General features: G+C 35.9%; 2 protein-coding genes across 3 annotated transcripts in view; both read right to left on the bottom strand.

The window, feature by feature from the left end:
* The window catches only part of LOC117165699 (phosphatase and actin regulator 2), a 390,523-nt gene extending 376,542 nt beyond the window's left edge, over window positions 1–13,981 (bottom strand). Inside the window, exons 1-2 of one of the 2 annotated variants that reach the window (XM_076628094.1) lie at window positions 13,800–13,981; window positions 5,494–5,571 (exon numbers count right to left, since the gene is read on the bottom strand). In XM_076628094.1, the coding sequence (XP_076484209.1) occupies window positions 5,494–5,571; window positions 13,800–13,917 (196 nt within the window). In that variant the 5' untranslated portion in view covers window positions 13,918–13,981. Of the gene's footprint in view, window positions 1–5,493; window positions 5,575–13,799 lie in introns of both variants that reach the window. The other variant, XM_076628093.1, reaches the window with a different exon arrangement.
* Window positions 6,947–12,189, bottom strand: LOC117165703 (F-box only protein 7). The gene is made up of 6 exons (XM_033349032.2): window positions 11,870–12,189; window positions 11,531–11,791; window positions 11,193–11,459; window positions 10,618–10,702; window positions 9,741–9,876; window positions 6,947–9,500 (listed from the first exon to the last, which is right to left on the bottom strand). The coding sequence occupies exons 1-5, from the start codon at window positions 12,049–12,051 to the stop codon at window positions 9,805–9,807; spliced, it is 867 nt and encodes a 288-aa protein (XP_033204923.1). The 5' UTR covers window positions 12,052–12,189; the 3' UTR covers window positions 6,947–9,500; window positions 9,741–9,804.
* Window positions 13,982–14,148: the final 167 nt, after the last annotated feature.

Here is a 14,148-nt window from a genome sequence, read left to right on the forward strand (position 1 = left end):
AGTTGATATATTGGACGTGGAAAACATTCTGTGCCATTAGTTTCGTACTTTAGAACTTTATTCTCTGATACTAGAGCTATCAAAATTGTGAAGGTAGACAATTTATGGTATTTTGTGACGGAATTTTGTTAATCTATAGCGACGTATTTTTGCGAATTTGAATTATTTCTTGTGTAAGATATATTTATATAAAATACGCTATCTTTTCTAAAATATATTTATAACACAGCGATTGGATAACCAAAATGATCACGTAATCTCCAAGAACGAAGTGATCTTTTAGATACGTCAATTAAAGAAAGAAAGAATAATCTAAAGTATCGCAGCGTATGTTTTATCAATCTATTCTTTCCTGAGATCAATCAATTTTTAATTTTATAAATTTATTTCAATATTGTTATCGGTACAAAGTATGCGGCAGAATTTGAATTACATCGTTCGTGATAAATAAGATAAATGATATAGAGAATGTAGGTTCTTGCCAAGAGATACATTTCAATATTTGCTGTATTATTCGTTTATGATAAACGAGACGAATCATAGGGGAAGTACGAACTCCTTTCAAAAGGCACATTTAAATATTTGCTTGCTAAAAATCGTACGATTCGATAGATTATATAATATCGTAAATGGTGAAAGGAAAAAGCGATATAATGGACCGTATATTAACTGCATGAGTTTGTTCGAGTAAAGATTGATTCGCAGTTTGAGTGCTGGAATTTATATGGAAGCAGGAAATTGTCTTTAACGACGTAAAATTCCCTTATTGGCTTTCGTCTTTCTTTGTACGCTCTGCAAATACAAAACATATACATTTTCGTGCCAATAATTTCTGCCTTGATCAGTATCTAGTAAATCATAATCGATTATCTCTAATAAATTCAAATTTTTATATCATCTTTTGATAAAGATTATACGTTTGCAAATTGCTAAACATTATTATCAAACAGTCTGTATATTTGTACCCGAATCATCACAGGATTATACGATCATTCAAAGCAATTTGGAAATATGATATTTGCAGAGCAAACTGAATATCAGATTGCAGATCAAACATCAGCAGCAATACCACAGTGCCTACAATTAACACGATATTTCTTTTAAAGTTTGCGTGGTGCAAACATCGCATCAATTCATCAACTTACGTGATACAGGCTATTGTTCGCAATTTAATAAAAAACTTCATATCAGTTCCTAAAATCTCAATTATCCCATTCAGGTAACCAAATCTTGCCTAACTCCCAACGAAACAATCGAAAAACGAGAACTGAAGAAAGAACTGAAAGTATCCGCAGGGAGAGACCACGTGAAGCATCGGGCTCGACGAAACTGTACGCGAAGTGAACCTTTTCCGGAAGACAATCCGTAATGACGAAGACAAAGGCTCGCATAGAGCGGTCGAGTTAAGGGACCCTCTATTTCTCGATCTCTCGACTTCGAGTCGTTCCACGATTCCAAACTTGCAATCCGCACGAGTGAACTTATCAACATATTTACCACGCACTTAGTCCAGGTTCGCAAGACCAGCTCAGCCTCGTCACCCTTCTCGAGCCAACAATCTTCCTTTCACTTGCAGTGGTTACGCAAAAACCTTCGATCGAGCCACGTCGATCACACCACACGCGATTTCAGATGCACGCGCGCGTCCGATGATTCGCCACAAATCGGAAATTCCGAACGAGATCAAGGCGACGACAGGATGATCCGACGGGAGGCGATCTATAGGATCTACGAGGGCGGAGAATGGGCCGTGCACGCGTGTCACGATGATCGTCGATCGAGTAGGTCGTGAAGGGTTCGATCACAAAGAAACGTGCGTGGTACGCGCGACGGAGCGGGAAGGACTTTCGTCCAGGACGGGTTCGATGCGCGCACTGGGGATGAGAGAGAGCCAGGGAGCAACCCGGAGAACAGAGAACGCCGACATCCGCGCTCGAGCGACAAAGAGGGTTGGCCAGGCTGTCAGAGCAAGCGAGAGGATAAGGGGGCGGTGCAACAGGGAGAGAGAGAGAAAGAGGAAGGCGAAACAGCGCAAGCTTAAGCCCGCTACCGGGCTTCGAAATACGCATACGACATAGTAGCGCACACCAGCTAACCGTGAACGAGTCCCGATTCCGGAATACGAATGCTCCAGCGACGTGTTGTTGTCCCGTTTCCGAGAGGCCTCGCTATATACTATAAACGTCGCGAGCTACGTTTTCGCTTTATTTTTTTAAATGACAATTTTCCGGTTGACATTTCCCTCGTGTTCTTCCGGATTGTTCGAATTTTAAGCTATAAAATTCTGCGTTTTGGAGTGGAGCAGAGAGACAGCGTGGTGTAGAGAAGCGGGAAAGTAAAGAGGGAAAGAGGAATAGGAAGAGCGAAGCTAGCGTAGAATATTGCGGATGAAGGATAAATGGAGCGAACGAGGTGGCAGGAAAGAAGATAGTCATAGGCTGTACAAAACAGCGAGAGAGGGTGCATCTTCCCCAAGCACGGAAACGAAACGTTTAGCGGCCGATTTTGAAAAGTGCACTCTTCCACGTCCTCTTTTTGTCTCTTCCTCTCTCCCTCTCCCTTTGCTGATGTTCCCATTCTGCGAGTCGCCACCTGCTATGACCCAGTTCCCCTAGGCGACCTTACAGCGCGGTTCGTCCTAAATTCGTGCGTTAACAACCCCGCCTCGCCGTTATTAATTATTATCGCGCTCACAGTTGAATCTCTAATTGAAGAAAAATAGTCGAGTGCAGGGCAAACGTTTTAATCGGTGCCGCGGTGGCGAGCGTTTAGGTACGACGATAATTAAAACTCGCACGCGAATCTGCCAGCTTAATTGCCCGCTATTTATTCGCATCGGCATCGTTCGGCAACGCGATGCATCCTATGAATCGACGACTGTTCGTAATGGTGAGAAAGGAGATTGTTTCTTCTTTTTCCTTTTTCCCTTAATTACCTTTAGACTGAAACTAACAATAAATGAGAATCCAGGATCGAAAATGTCGCGAAACGGGGCTACGGTGGCGAACATCGTTGGCTATTACGCTCGACTAGGTTTATTCGACGGTTCTGTGCCAAAACTTCCCAGTTCGTTAAGCTGTGTCGAAGAAGGGAAGAATATTAGAAGTCACGCCGCTCGCAGCGGCGCGGAACAGTTCGGGATAGAAACGGAAGACGGGACAACGATAAATCGCTCGTACGTGACGGCGCGACGGAATCGTATAAATATTGAAACACCTATCACCTTCCTCTTTTTGATTTTCTTTCTGCCATCAGAGAGTGGATTAGTGAGAATTAAATAGAACAGACGGAAAATCGTTAGTAGGGAAATTTTTACTGGGAAATTGTATATTGATGTCTGTTTGCTGTAACACTGTTGGAACTATATCGTAGGTTTGCTGAAAAAGTGGCGCAACTAAGCAAAGTAAACTTTTCAGCAAATCGGTTTGAAATAGAACTTCTTCCAATTATTTAGCAACAAACAAATTTTTTTGTTTACAATTCATCGAATGTTCCTTGGGCTTTCACAGTTTCTAATAAAAATTACATGTGCGGTTCTTTATATATTATTCTTTGATAAAATTAACGAACACTCATCGTTACGTATTAACGTCAAAGAAAATGGAAAATAAAATATTCGCTTTGACGAAAGACCGTAGCGAAATCAAATTCTACGAATGAAAACTATAATAATAAATTAATCCCGAAATCTCATATATTGCGCAGACATTCGAATCAGTTATCCGTTTTCCAATTTAATCCTTACTCCGATTTTGCAAAATTAACGGACACAAATCGAGCGTCGAAACGACAAGACACATTTATTATAGGCTGCATACGACAAAGCCAATCTACAGAAATGTTTCAATCATTTTCCAACTGCGATTTGACAGCGTAACGGCAGCGTAATAACAATTATCAACCATCCTGTATCTAACGATCGAACTCAGCCTTCGAATTTGTGGGATCGCGTGGAACATGTGAATCCACTTGCCTAACTGCATTTCGCGGATTAACGATGTACAACGTCACGGACATCAACCAGCGAATAATAGCGTTGTTGTGTCAAAATCGAAGCTTTCTCCTTCTTTTTATTGGAAATAAAAACGAAAAAATCCGTTGGAGAGAACAGAGTGGTTTACGGTTTACAAGAAGAAATGTAAAGCAGATATCTTTCTGTATTTCACTATTTTATGTTGAAAGTAAAATATTTACTTAGAATTAAAATTTCAAGACATATTAATATTTCAAAGATTATGATTAAAACAAATATTTCTATGTAATATGACATTTGTGAGTGTTTAAAATTCGTGGTGTAAAATTTATGAACGTTTAAAATTTGTCGTGTGAATGTTTGCAAAATTTTTTATATAAAAATTATATAGTTCAATTAGAGACGTTCGATGAATTCAAGAAAAGCTTCAATATTTCAGTATAATATTATACTGTACCATCAATCGAGACAAAGAGGAAATTTTATAAACATGGTGTCCAGAAGCAAAAAGATATGGATATCTATACGCTTTCAATAAGAGTTACAATTGACAAAAGTGTAAAATCCGCACCATTTCGAAAAAAATATGAAAGTTTGAATCGATAGGTAATCACTAAGATTTTGCGTACTTGCAAGGACTTTGCATCCCTACTCATAAAAATCACGAATCCAGAAATGATATCTTATTTCATGAAGTAGATTCTAACTGCGATCAACCAAATCCCTCAAACAGCTACTAAGGAATATCACGAAGAAGATTTTCCAACATCCTATTCTACTCCAACATCTCGACGACCCTTAGTTCTAGTTCTATCCTCCAAAACAAATATTTTTCGTTTAAATAAACTCGAAGGAGTTTGTAATAAAAATTCTCATCTCCTTGCGGCGATTCTAACATTTTTATGAAACATCGTGAAGAAAGTCTTCCAACATCTTGAAGATTCCGTCTTTCTAATTTTTAATTTTATTCTCCGAACCGAATACTTTATGTCAAAATAAATTCGAACGAGTTTATAATAAAAATTCACGTGTTTTTTAACGTGCCCTTGTAAAAAGTACAAGATAGATAGATAATCAATGTTTGATGGACGGATGTATCAATCTCTGTAGCTTTATCTAGCGTCGGAGATGCAACAGTCTGCTTTTCAACAATAACAGAGTTGCATTTTAAACATATGAAGCGTCGATGCACGTGGCAAATTATTTATTCCCACTTGCATAATGACAAATCGAAGCTCATATCGGGGATTGTTAATGATAAGCATGATCTCGCGTTAAGAGTTGCCGCGTAATTAATTGATTGCGTATTGACTATAATAATATTATAAACTACAATGAAGGCGATCGTTTCCATTTTGTTGTAAACCGCCGCTAGTTTCCACGGTGTACAAAGACAAATTTTCATTGCTGATACACCAGATCGATAGGTGCAACCAGGTGTGCTTCCATCTGACGTATCGACCAGAAGTGAAACACAGTAGAGCAAGAGCGAAACAGTTGTTGCCTTGGTTATCACTCACCGGTATCACCATTACTCTGTGTCGTCGTTTCCTCATTTTGGGTATCATCGTTGCTCAGCGTTGGCTTCGTTATCTCTTCTGCTGAAAAATAATTTACGAACATTATAAATTTCTATAATTAATTGGAAAAAATTTAATTCAAATGACAGTAAGGATGTAATTAAAGGAATGATGCTATAAAATCAAGAATAATTAAAGAATATTTAAAAAAATATAATTAATTCTATTTGAAACAAATGTTTGAAAATTTTATATAAATATTTGAGAGTAAAGATTAGAGGCGTATGAAGACAAGAACTTTGCACATGTTTATACTGGATCTTCAAAAATATTTATTTAAGAAAAATCTTCTATATACATAATTTTATTTGATTAACACTTCTTTGTGTATCATCGATAAAGTATCTGTTAGAGATTACCGATTTCACGCGTTCTACAATGTAGTCTAGACTATTCAAAATTCTCGTCGAGGTTTCCAGGTGATCTGGAATCTAGACTAGATTTCAGTTATTAACTTATAAGTGAACTACATGTGTATTAGTACAGATGAGAATAAATCTGACAATGCTTTTTTGTACTTCACGTTTCAGGATCACCTGATTTCTTATCATTTTCGTGTCGCACACGACATTATCAATTAAGTATAGTAATGGTTTGAATCAAAACCTAATTCTTGTATGAAACTACAAATACACTATAGAACAGGACATTTCGTAATTGCAAAATAAAGAATGCTGTATGCCTATAGCATTTCTGTTCATCGTTATACAAACTGAATGGAGAGCGGTTGATAAAAAGATAATTTTGAATAGAAGCTACCATGCTTATAACGTATTGTATTTACCTATTTTTTTTGTTTTTTTTTTTTGCTTACGATTAGAGTCAGTAATAGATATAATGTTCCAATCTTGTTAAATAAATCAAAATAAGAAGATAACTTAAATTAATAATTAAAGTAAAGTAATGCTTTAACGTAGTCTTATATGACATAAAGCAGAATTATATTCGTGTAAACATAGTAGATTCATATACATATTTACTACATAATTGTTGGACGACGGTATACGCTTAAATAAGTTAAAAACTTTATAAATTAGTATAAAGTATTATGGTAAATAATAAAAATTCGGAGCTTATAATAACACTCTGAAAAATCTAAAAGTCTAAAGTTTAAATAATATATCATTACTTTCCTCCTTGGAAGATTTGTATTGTAATTTTTATTTCATACCAAGTAGAATTTTTATACAGTGTGGACCAGATAAAGTGTTAAGTATAGGCTATTTTCCCCGAAACCATTACAGATATCAACTTGAGGTTTTTAAACTTTGAAGTTTTCGAACTTAAATGGTACAAAGAGGCTAGCATCTCACAGTGTAAGATATTGTGAGGGTGACTTTCTTAAGGCAGAAATATGTACTATTCCCATTTCTTTTTATCTTATGCAAGAAAATATCTTATGCAAGGAAAGTTCCACGAAGGTGTCGGGAAACATTAAAAAAAATTTATTCTGCTTTGAAAATTATTTCTCAAATAGGTCACCTAATTTAACGTCAGTTGATTATTTTTTATTGAGCTATGTAAAGGAAAAAGTGATTGCAACGACACTGACTATGAAAAAGGATATGAAAAAAGATATTTGTGGCGGATCGGTATCAACAGGACGCCGACAGGTCGAGGCATCAACGCGGCGCAACACCTCCCGGGCGATCCGCGGGTACCAACCGCCAACACTAGAGGGCTACGACGACAACGAGTCTGTCTGTCTAACTCGCTAGCGGGTTGAATATACGAGCGATTGATAGAAATACCGCACCTAGCGAGACTCCCTCTACGTCTAAGGCAGGGACTACCGGGCATAGCCTTACTGACGAGTCCACCGGTAGTCCCGGGACGAAACGCACTCTCTCACTCTCCTTCCATCAGCCTCATTGGTGACCACCGACAACGAACACGCACCTTCGGTGAAGGAGTCAGGAAAGGAGCCAACCACCGACGACAAGCCAGGAAGTGAATGGTAGCCATTGCAATAGTTCATGGGCATCACCTCCAGCAGCACGTCAGAGGCGACAACCACCTCGTCCCCACGACGATCAGCCTTCCATCATCGACGACGAGCCATTCCCTCTAACTTGTATCGCGCTATATAGCTTTGGGGTCACGCTATAGCGCTAGGGGGAGGCTGTGTGGCGGATCGGTATCAACAGGACGCCGACAGGTCGAGGCATCAACGCGGCGCAACACCTCCCGGGCGATCCGCGGGTACCAACCGCCAACACTAGAGGGCTACGGCGACAACGAGTCTGTCTGTCTAACTCGCTAGCGGGTTGAATATACGAGCGATTGATAGAAATACCGCACCTAGCGAGACTCCCTCTACGTCTAAGGCAGGGACTACCGGGCATAGCCTTACTGACGAGTCCACCGGTAGTCCCGGGACGAAACGCACTCTCTCACTCTCCTTCCATCAGCCTCATATTAAAAGATGAATTCAGACCGCATGTAAATCTATAATTCCAATAATGTTATCAAATATTGGCAAAGCTATTATCACAAGAATAGATGCGTGTTTTCAAAGCATAATATATTTCTTTTGATATCTTTCCACATCGTCACGAAACTCTCCTTACGTAAGGTATTTTCCGCTATAACTCTTTAACTATGTAAAGTAAAAAAAACCCCCTTCGGTAAAAGTTGTTAGATTTGATAACATCTGTCCGAATATCGATAAATTAATGTCACCCTATTAAAAAAGAATGGGGTAACATCCCTTTCATTTCCAAAAGACTCACCCGCACAATATCTTACAGCCTAGTGTTAACCCCTCTGTACTATTTAACACCAAAAAATGTCAAGTTGATATCTGCAATGGCTTCGAAGAAAACAACTTGTAATATTTTTATCTGCCCCACCCATATGTACATTTACCGTGGCCATGCATGATTGACGATAACTGGTCAACTTCATTTTTATAACATAATTATTTCCATCATAAACTAGCATTTAATATAATATTAATATAATTACAGGTGAAAAACTAATGACATGAAACTTTAAATGTAGTTGTAACTTGCAATAAATATGTAAATTATAATGTTAATTATTACAATAAATCGCCGAAAGTATAAATGTGTAGTAATAATCTAAAAATTATTGATTGCTATAATAGGAAAATCAGATTTCGACGTATCGAAAGTTTTGCCCTTTCTCCAAACATTCACGATGACTTTGAGTGATACTACAGCGGGAGATCGTTACTACTACCTGAACCTTCGCAGCGTACACATCGACAACACGGAAACTTATATTATCGTAAGCTGGGCGATATCTAACATTTCTAATACTTTATTTATAGCAATGAAATCACGGATTCATTTCTATAACATTCCTAAATATTATTTAACATTGTCAATAAATTATTTTATTTCAATAATATTTTCAAACATTACTTAACAATTTTAAAGATCTGTTTATAACAACATAAAATCATTAATTTAATTATTCACTACCTTTAAACATTATTTAACAATTTTAATAAATTCCTTATAACAATGAAATAATTATTCTGTTTCTATAACATTTCAAAACACTTTTAATATTTTAATAATTTATTTTCTGTTCTGTTTCTTTCTGCCACCAAAGCGTGTCCATTATAAAACCGATAGAAGGATTTGAGAAGAAAAGAAACAACGTTCATAGACTTGAGCAAAGAATTTGTTGCAACTAATTTCCAATTCTACGACGGTGAGTCGCGTGGTTTGGTTTCTTCGGTGATTGGTTAAAGATTCAAAGATGATAATCTGAACTGAAATGCGACCTCAATTTTAAACTGAAAAGCCATTCATTGCAGCGAGTGTCATCACACTCGTGCAGGGTAGGTCTTGATAATTAATATTTTTCAATAGTTTACGTCACAATAATCTACCTTCGTATGCATGCTTCTCACTTATTTTTCTTACAATTAGTGGATTTCAATCGACTACTGTAAGCTGTAGTATTCCGTGTTCCTGAGAACATAAAGAATAAAATTATTTGAAATTCAAATATAATACAAGTGTTCTTAAGAATTTTCATATATATATTCTAGTCTACTCTCTTTAATAAACTATATATTAAATTGTAGTTAATAATGTGATATAATATTACGTATATATACATATTATATACATATATCTATGTATATAGGATATATATTTTAGAGAGTCTGAATTTGTGCAATACATTTTAAGAACAATCTTTATGCTCACGTATATCAGTAGATATCATACTAAACTCAAGCTTGTGTAAATGCCACAAGCTTTTTCAAGATATTCAATTTCCAATCAATGGGATTAGGGGTCCAGGGTGGGTCTCGTATGCGTAGTCACCTCCTCGTGGTGAGACCTGGTAATTAACATTGTTTTCCAAAGATTAATCTTTACAATCATGTTTTTATATCAACAAATTAATCTTTAGAACACGATATGAAACTAAGAACTATGCTCTCTGTAATTCAGTGTAGATCGCAAAACATTCCCATAAATATCTTAGTTAATTTAGTCTGTACTACAGTTACTCGTTAACAAGTGAACTTGACGTGCAATGCCCTGGAAGGCGTGCATTTTAGTCTTAACTACTTATATGATAGGCATATGCAATATGTAATTAAAGAAACAAATTTTAAATACAGATTTTCGCCATCTATCGATCTAATCCTTAATGTAAATAAACGATTACCATTCGGCAAATTTTTATTTCTAATAGTAGGATTGCATGCTTGTATACATTATGTCATTAGAAATATACTCATGCTGGAAATTATATCACACTGCTCATCTGCTTGCTTAGAATAAAAATTTGTAACAATAAAAATATGTACTTCCATTTTAAAAAACTACTTTGATGTTGAAATTTCCTAATCACGATAGATGATTTCAATTTTTCAAAATATTTAGATATTATATTAACTTTCTCCTGTTAAGTGAAACAATTCTCATAGAAAATCTTCTTGCGTTTTTTATAGCTAGACACGAAATTCTATATAATGCCAGGTCTATCCTATAGTTAGTTAATGGTACTAGGACTATTTGTGTTGTGATTGATTGATTAGTTCAAATTATACTTTATCGAAAATTGAAATAAAACCTTCTTGCGGTAATTACGGCCAGCAACATAGTTTTTCCGATATGTTTCGGGAATTAGTTCCTTGGAACAACAGTTCAGTGATAATCTGTAAATTGCACTTATGAAACTCATATCTGTGCAACGATGCATCCAAGATAATCAAACCGTGAAGTTATAATCTTTAAATACATGTGAATGCTATACATAAGTAAAAGTTCAAGTATTATCAAATTATTATATAGAAACGAGGTTGAACAAATAAACATAAGCATTTGGAAATATCACATATACCTGTTATATAATTCAATAATTATAATAAATTAATGTTAAACGTCCTAGTATTTATAAATAACCTTAGTATTACAGGACTTTTTAATTTATAATTTATTTTTTTTCACACATGTTTTTCACAACTGTGTTTATAACATCATGAATTTTTTACAAACATATTTTACAAAATACAAAGTATAATAAATTAAAAATATTTATTACATCATTTTAAAACATTGCCCTTGTCATGCATGACTTGTGCTTTTTCCCTTGCTCTTTTAAATAGTTAAAGGTTTAACCGTTTAAGTAGTTTTTTGTTTTTGTACCTAAAACGATAGCAGTCTTTGCCATTTGATACTGTACGGTAACATCCTGGAAAATCCCTATATAGTAAATCCTTCCATAATTGTGATTCTGAGCATATATCACGGAATTCTCTACAACACTGTGCCATCTTTGTTACACTATAGGCATCTAGCAGTCTTAAAATTCTGAACTTCAACTCAATTGGAATAGTTTGAAGACTAGGACCCATTACACCAGCTTTGATAAATAGATCTTTACGCACTGGTGTAGACAGTTGATCCTTAAACCTATTAAACAATTTAATAAGAACAAATATAATCCTTTTTAAATAATCAACATAGCTATAAATTTATTATACCTGTGAGATATTGCTTTAAGATTCATGTACCGTCCACAAAGATCACTCGAGTAAGGATTAACATACTTCAGAGTCTGTACACTTATACTGTAGGTCGTTTTTCCATCCATAAGGGGAAAAAAATTCAAAATCAATGTGTCTCCCAGAGGGACTACAACTAGTTTGCATTCTACATCAGGAACACTTTCTAGTTGAAAATACATTTCATATATTCCCGTGTCTCGCGATTTCCAACTTTTTGGTATATAGAGTAGTTTTGGACTGTGACAGATGCATTTTATAACACACAATAATACAATTGATGACTAAAAAATACACGCTATCGATGATAATGCGTACCATTGTGGCCGGTCACTATATGACGATGACAAATAAAAGCCAGCCTCTGCTAACAATACTATTATTAAAGCAACAATATAATCGTGATGCGTGGATTCTCTGTCTAAATCGTTTAATACTTTTTCTAACGATGGTGCTAATTTGGTACGAGTACATTCTTCTACTAAAATTGATTTCAACATTATATTTTCCTAATATAATTTTAACCTCTCAACACACAAGTTATGATACAATGTCTATCACTGCACTTGTAATGTTTTGTTTATAGTAAGTTAGGTTACTATATGGTTGCGCCACTAACGCCATCATTTCATACTAAAAGATCCTACCGCGCCATCTGTTTCAATTTTATGAAATAAATGTTTATTCAATATTTATTTCTATATTTATTAAAAATATCCATTTTCTAAATGAATATTACAGAGTCAGATATTTATATTGGAATATATTAATTTTATGATTATATTTGTGTATTTCAAACGGTCCGATTATAGAATAGCTGGATTTTTTATATTTTGTGGCGACCTCTCTAAGAAAACATACAGATTGTAACAGATCAAAATCGAAAAGACAAAAAAATATCATACATTTAATGAATAGCAATTTATTTGTATATACTATACGTTCTAATGCAGTTTAATTTGTAATTACGTATAAATTAACATACGCAGTCGCGCAATACAGCAATTTTACAGATGTCAGAACATATCGGTATATGGTAACAGAAATGACAACTTATGGTTAATGTTTTGTCACGTTACAGGAGTGCAACCAGTTTGAGTGATGTAGATAGATAATGTGCAGGAAGTCCCGCGTATCTAATACCTATATGGTTTACAGCTTATCGCGGATAACTTATGAGTGTGTCATTTTTTCGTCGATAAAAGAATTTGTCATGTCACTTTCTTAATGATTAAATTACTGTACCCATTTACAATTGTATTTCTTAAATCAATTTTTCGATATTTAAAACAAAATTAACGAAATTAACTGCAGAAATTATAGATTTCTGCGATGCTTTCGATAAACAGCGCGTTAACAGCTCTCTTGTTTAACAGCGCCACCACGAAAATTAAAAATTCGAAGCCAGTCAAACGAAGATAAAATAAATAAAATAAAACCGGTATAGGAACTCGTTGCGTTTTTTTCATGGGAATGTCTCAACGAACTCGTCGCTAACGGTGAACAAAATCAATTACACGCATTGCCAGTTATACGTGTACATAGATTAAATTTAAACTTGCGTACTGCTTGAGGTAAACCAGATTTGTGCGTTTACGATCAATTTCAATCATACAAATAATTACTCTGATTCAGAAAGTTGTTTCACGATGTCTTATCCATCTGTCTGTCTAGCAATAATCCTTCCGCCAGTAACGTAATGTTAAATCTCTCAGTCATTACGATTTTCAATAAAACTCATGCATAAATATAATATTTGAAACCTAATGCTCGCAAACTGATCAAACAGAAAATCCTATCAGATATGAATCAAATAAAAAAGCACAGATATATCAATTTATTATCGGTAAGAGAAAGGACTGATAAGATTAAAAATGCAATGTTGCAATCAATCGTCATCGGGAAATCGTCATTTTAAAAGTAACGCGTCAAATTTTTTAACAAAACCTTTTACGGGTACCAGTTTGTGATAAATGTCATCGGTGATTCGCCGACATTTTTGACACTTAGTACGCGCGAAAATTAAGTCGTATAGGTGAACGATGAGTCACGTGATCGACGACGACATGTTAGTTAGAAAATACCGGGATAGTGAACAGGCCCAGACGGGCCCATAAATATCCCTGTACGCTCCTGTTCGGCATGCGAGAGCGCTCCGTACCACTTGTTGCATGGCCGCGCTCGACAGTCGCGTTTGAATAAAATAGCTCTCAAACTGCTACGGGTTATTTTAGCAGGGCTAACATACCGGGAGAACCGGATATCTCAGCGTCCTCCTGGCTCGGTGTTTCAGCCACTTTCGTCTGCCCATGGGACACAACACTAGTCACTACACTTGACACCACCGACTCGCACGATTCGGCCATTTTCAGGTTAACTCGCGTTTATCCGCACGACGGCTAGTTACCTCGCTGCATTCGAATCCGAATCCTTTTTCGAAACTTCCACACACGCTTCGCGGTTCATAACACTCGACTCCCATGACAGATGGCGGCTCCCGGATGGGAAGAATGCTACTGCCATCTGGTGGCCAATTTGGAAGCTAAAGAAGTCATTTGAAAGGAATATCTTTTAACCCCTATAAGAAATTTTTTATT

The sequence above is a fragment of the Bombus vancouverensis genome, chromosome 3 (genome assembly GCF_051014615.1).
Source record: "Bombus vancouverensis nearcticus chromosome 3, iyBomVanc1_principal, whole genome shotgun sequence".
Taxonomy (NCBI): Eukaryota; Metazoa; Arthropoda; class Insecta; order Hymenoptera; family Apidae; genus Bombus; species Bombus vancouverensis.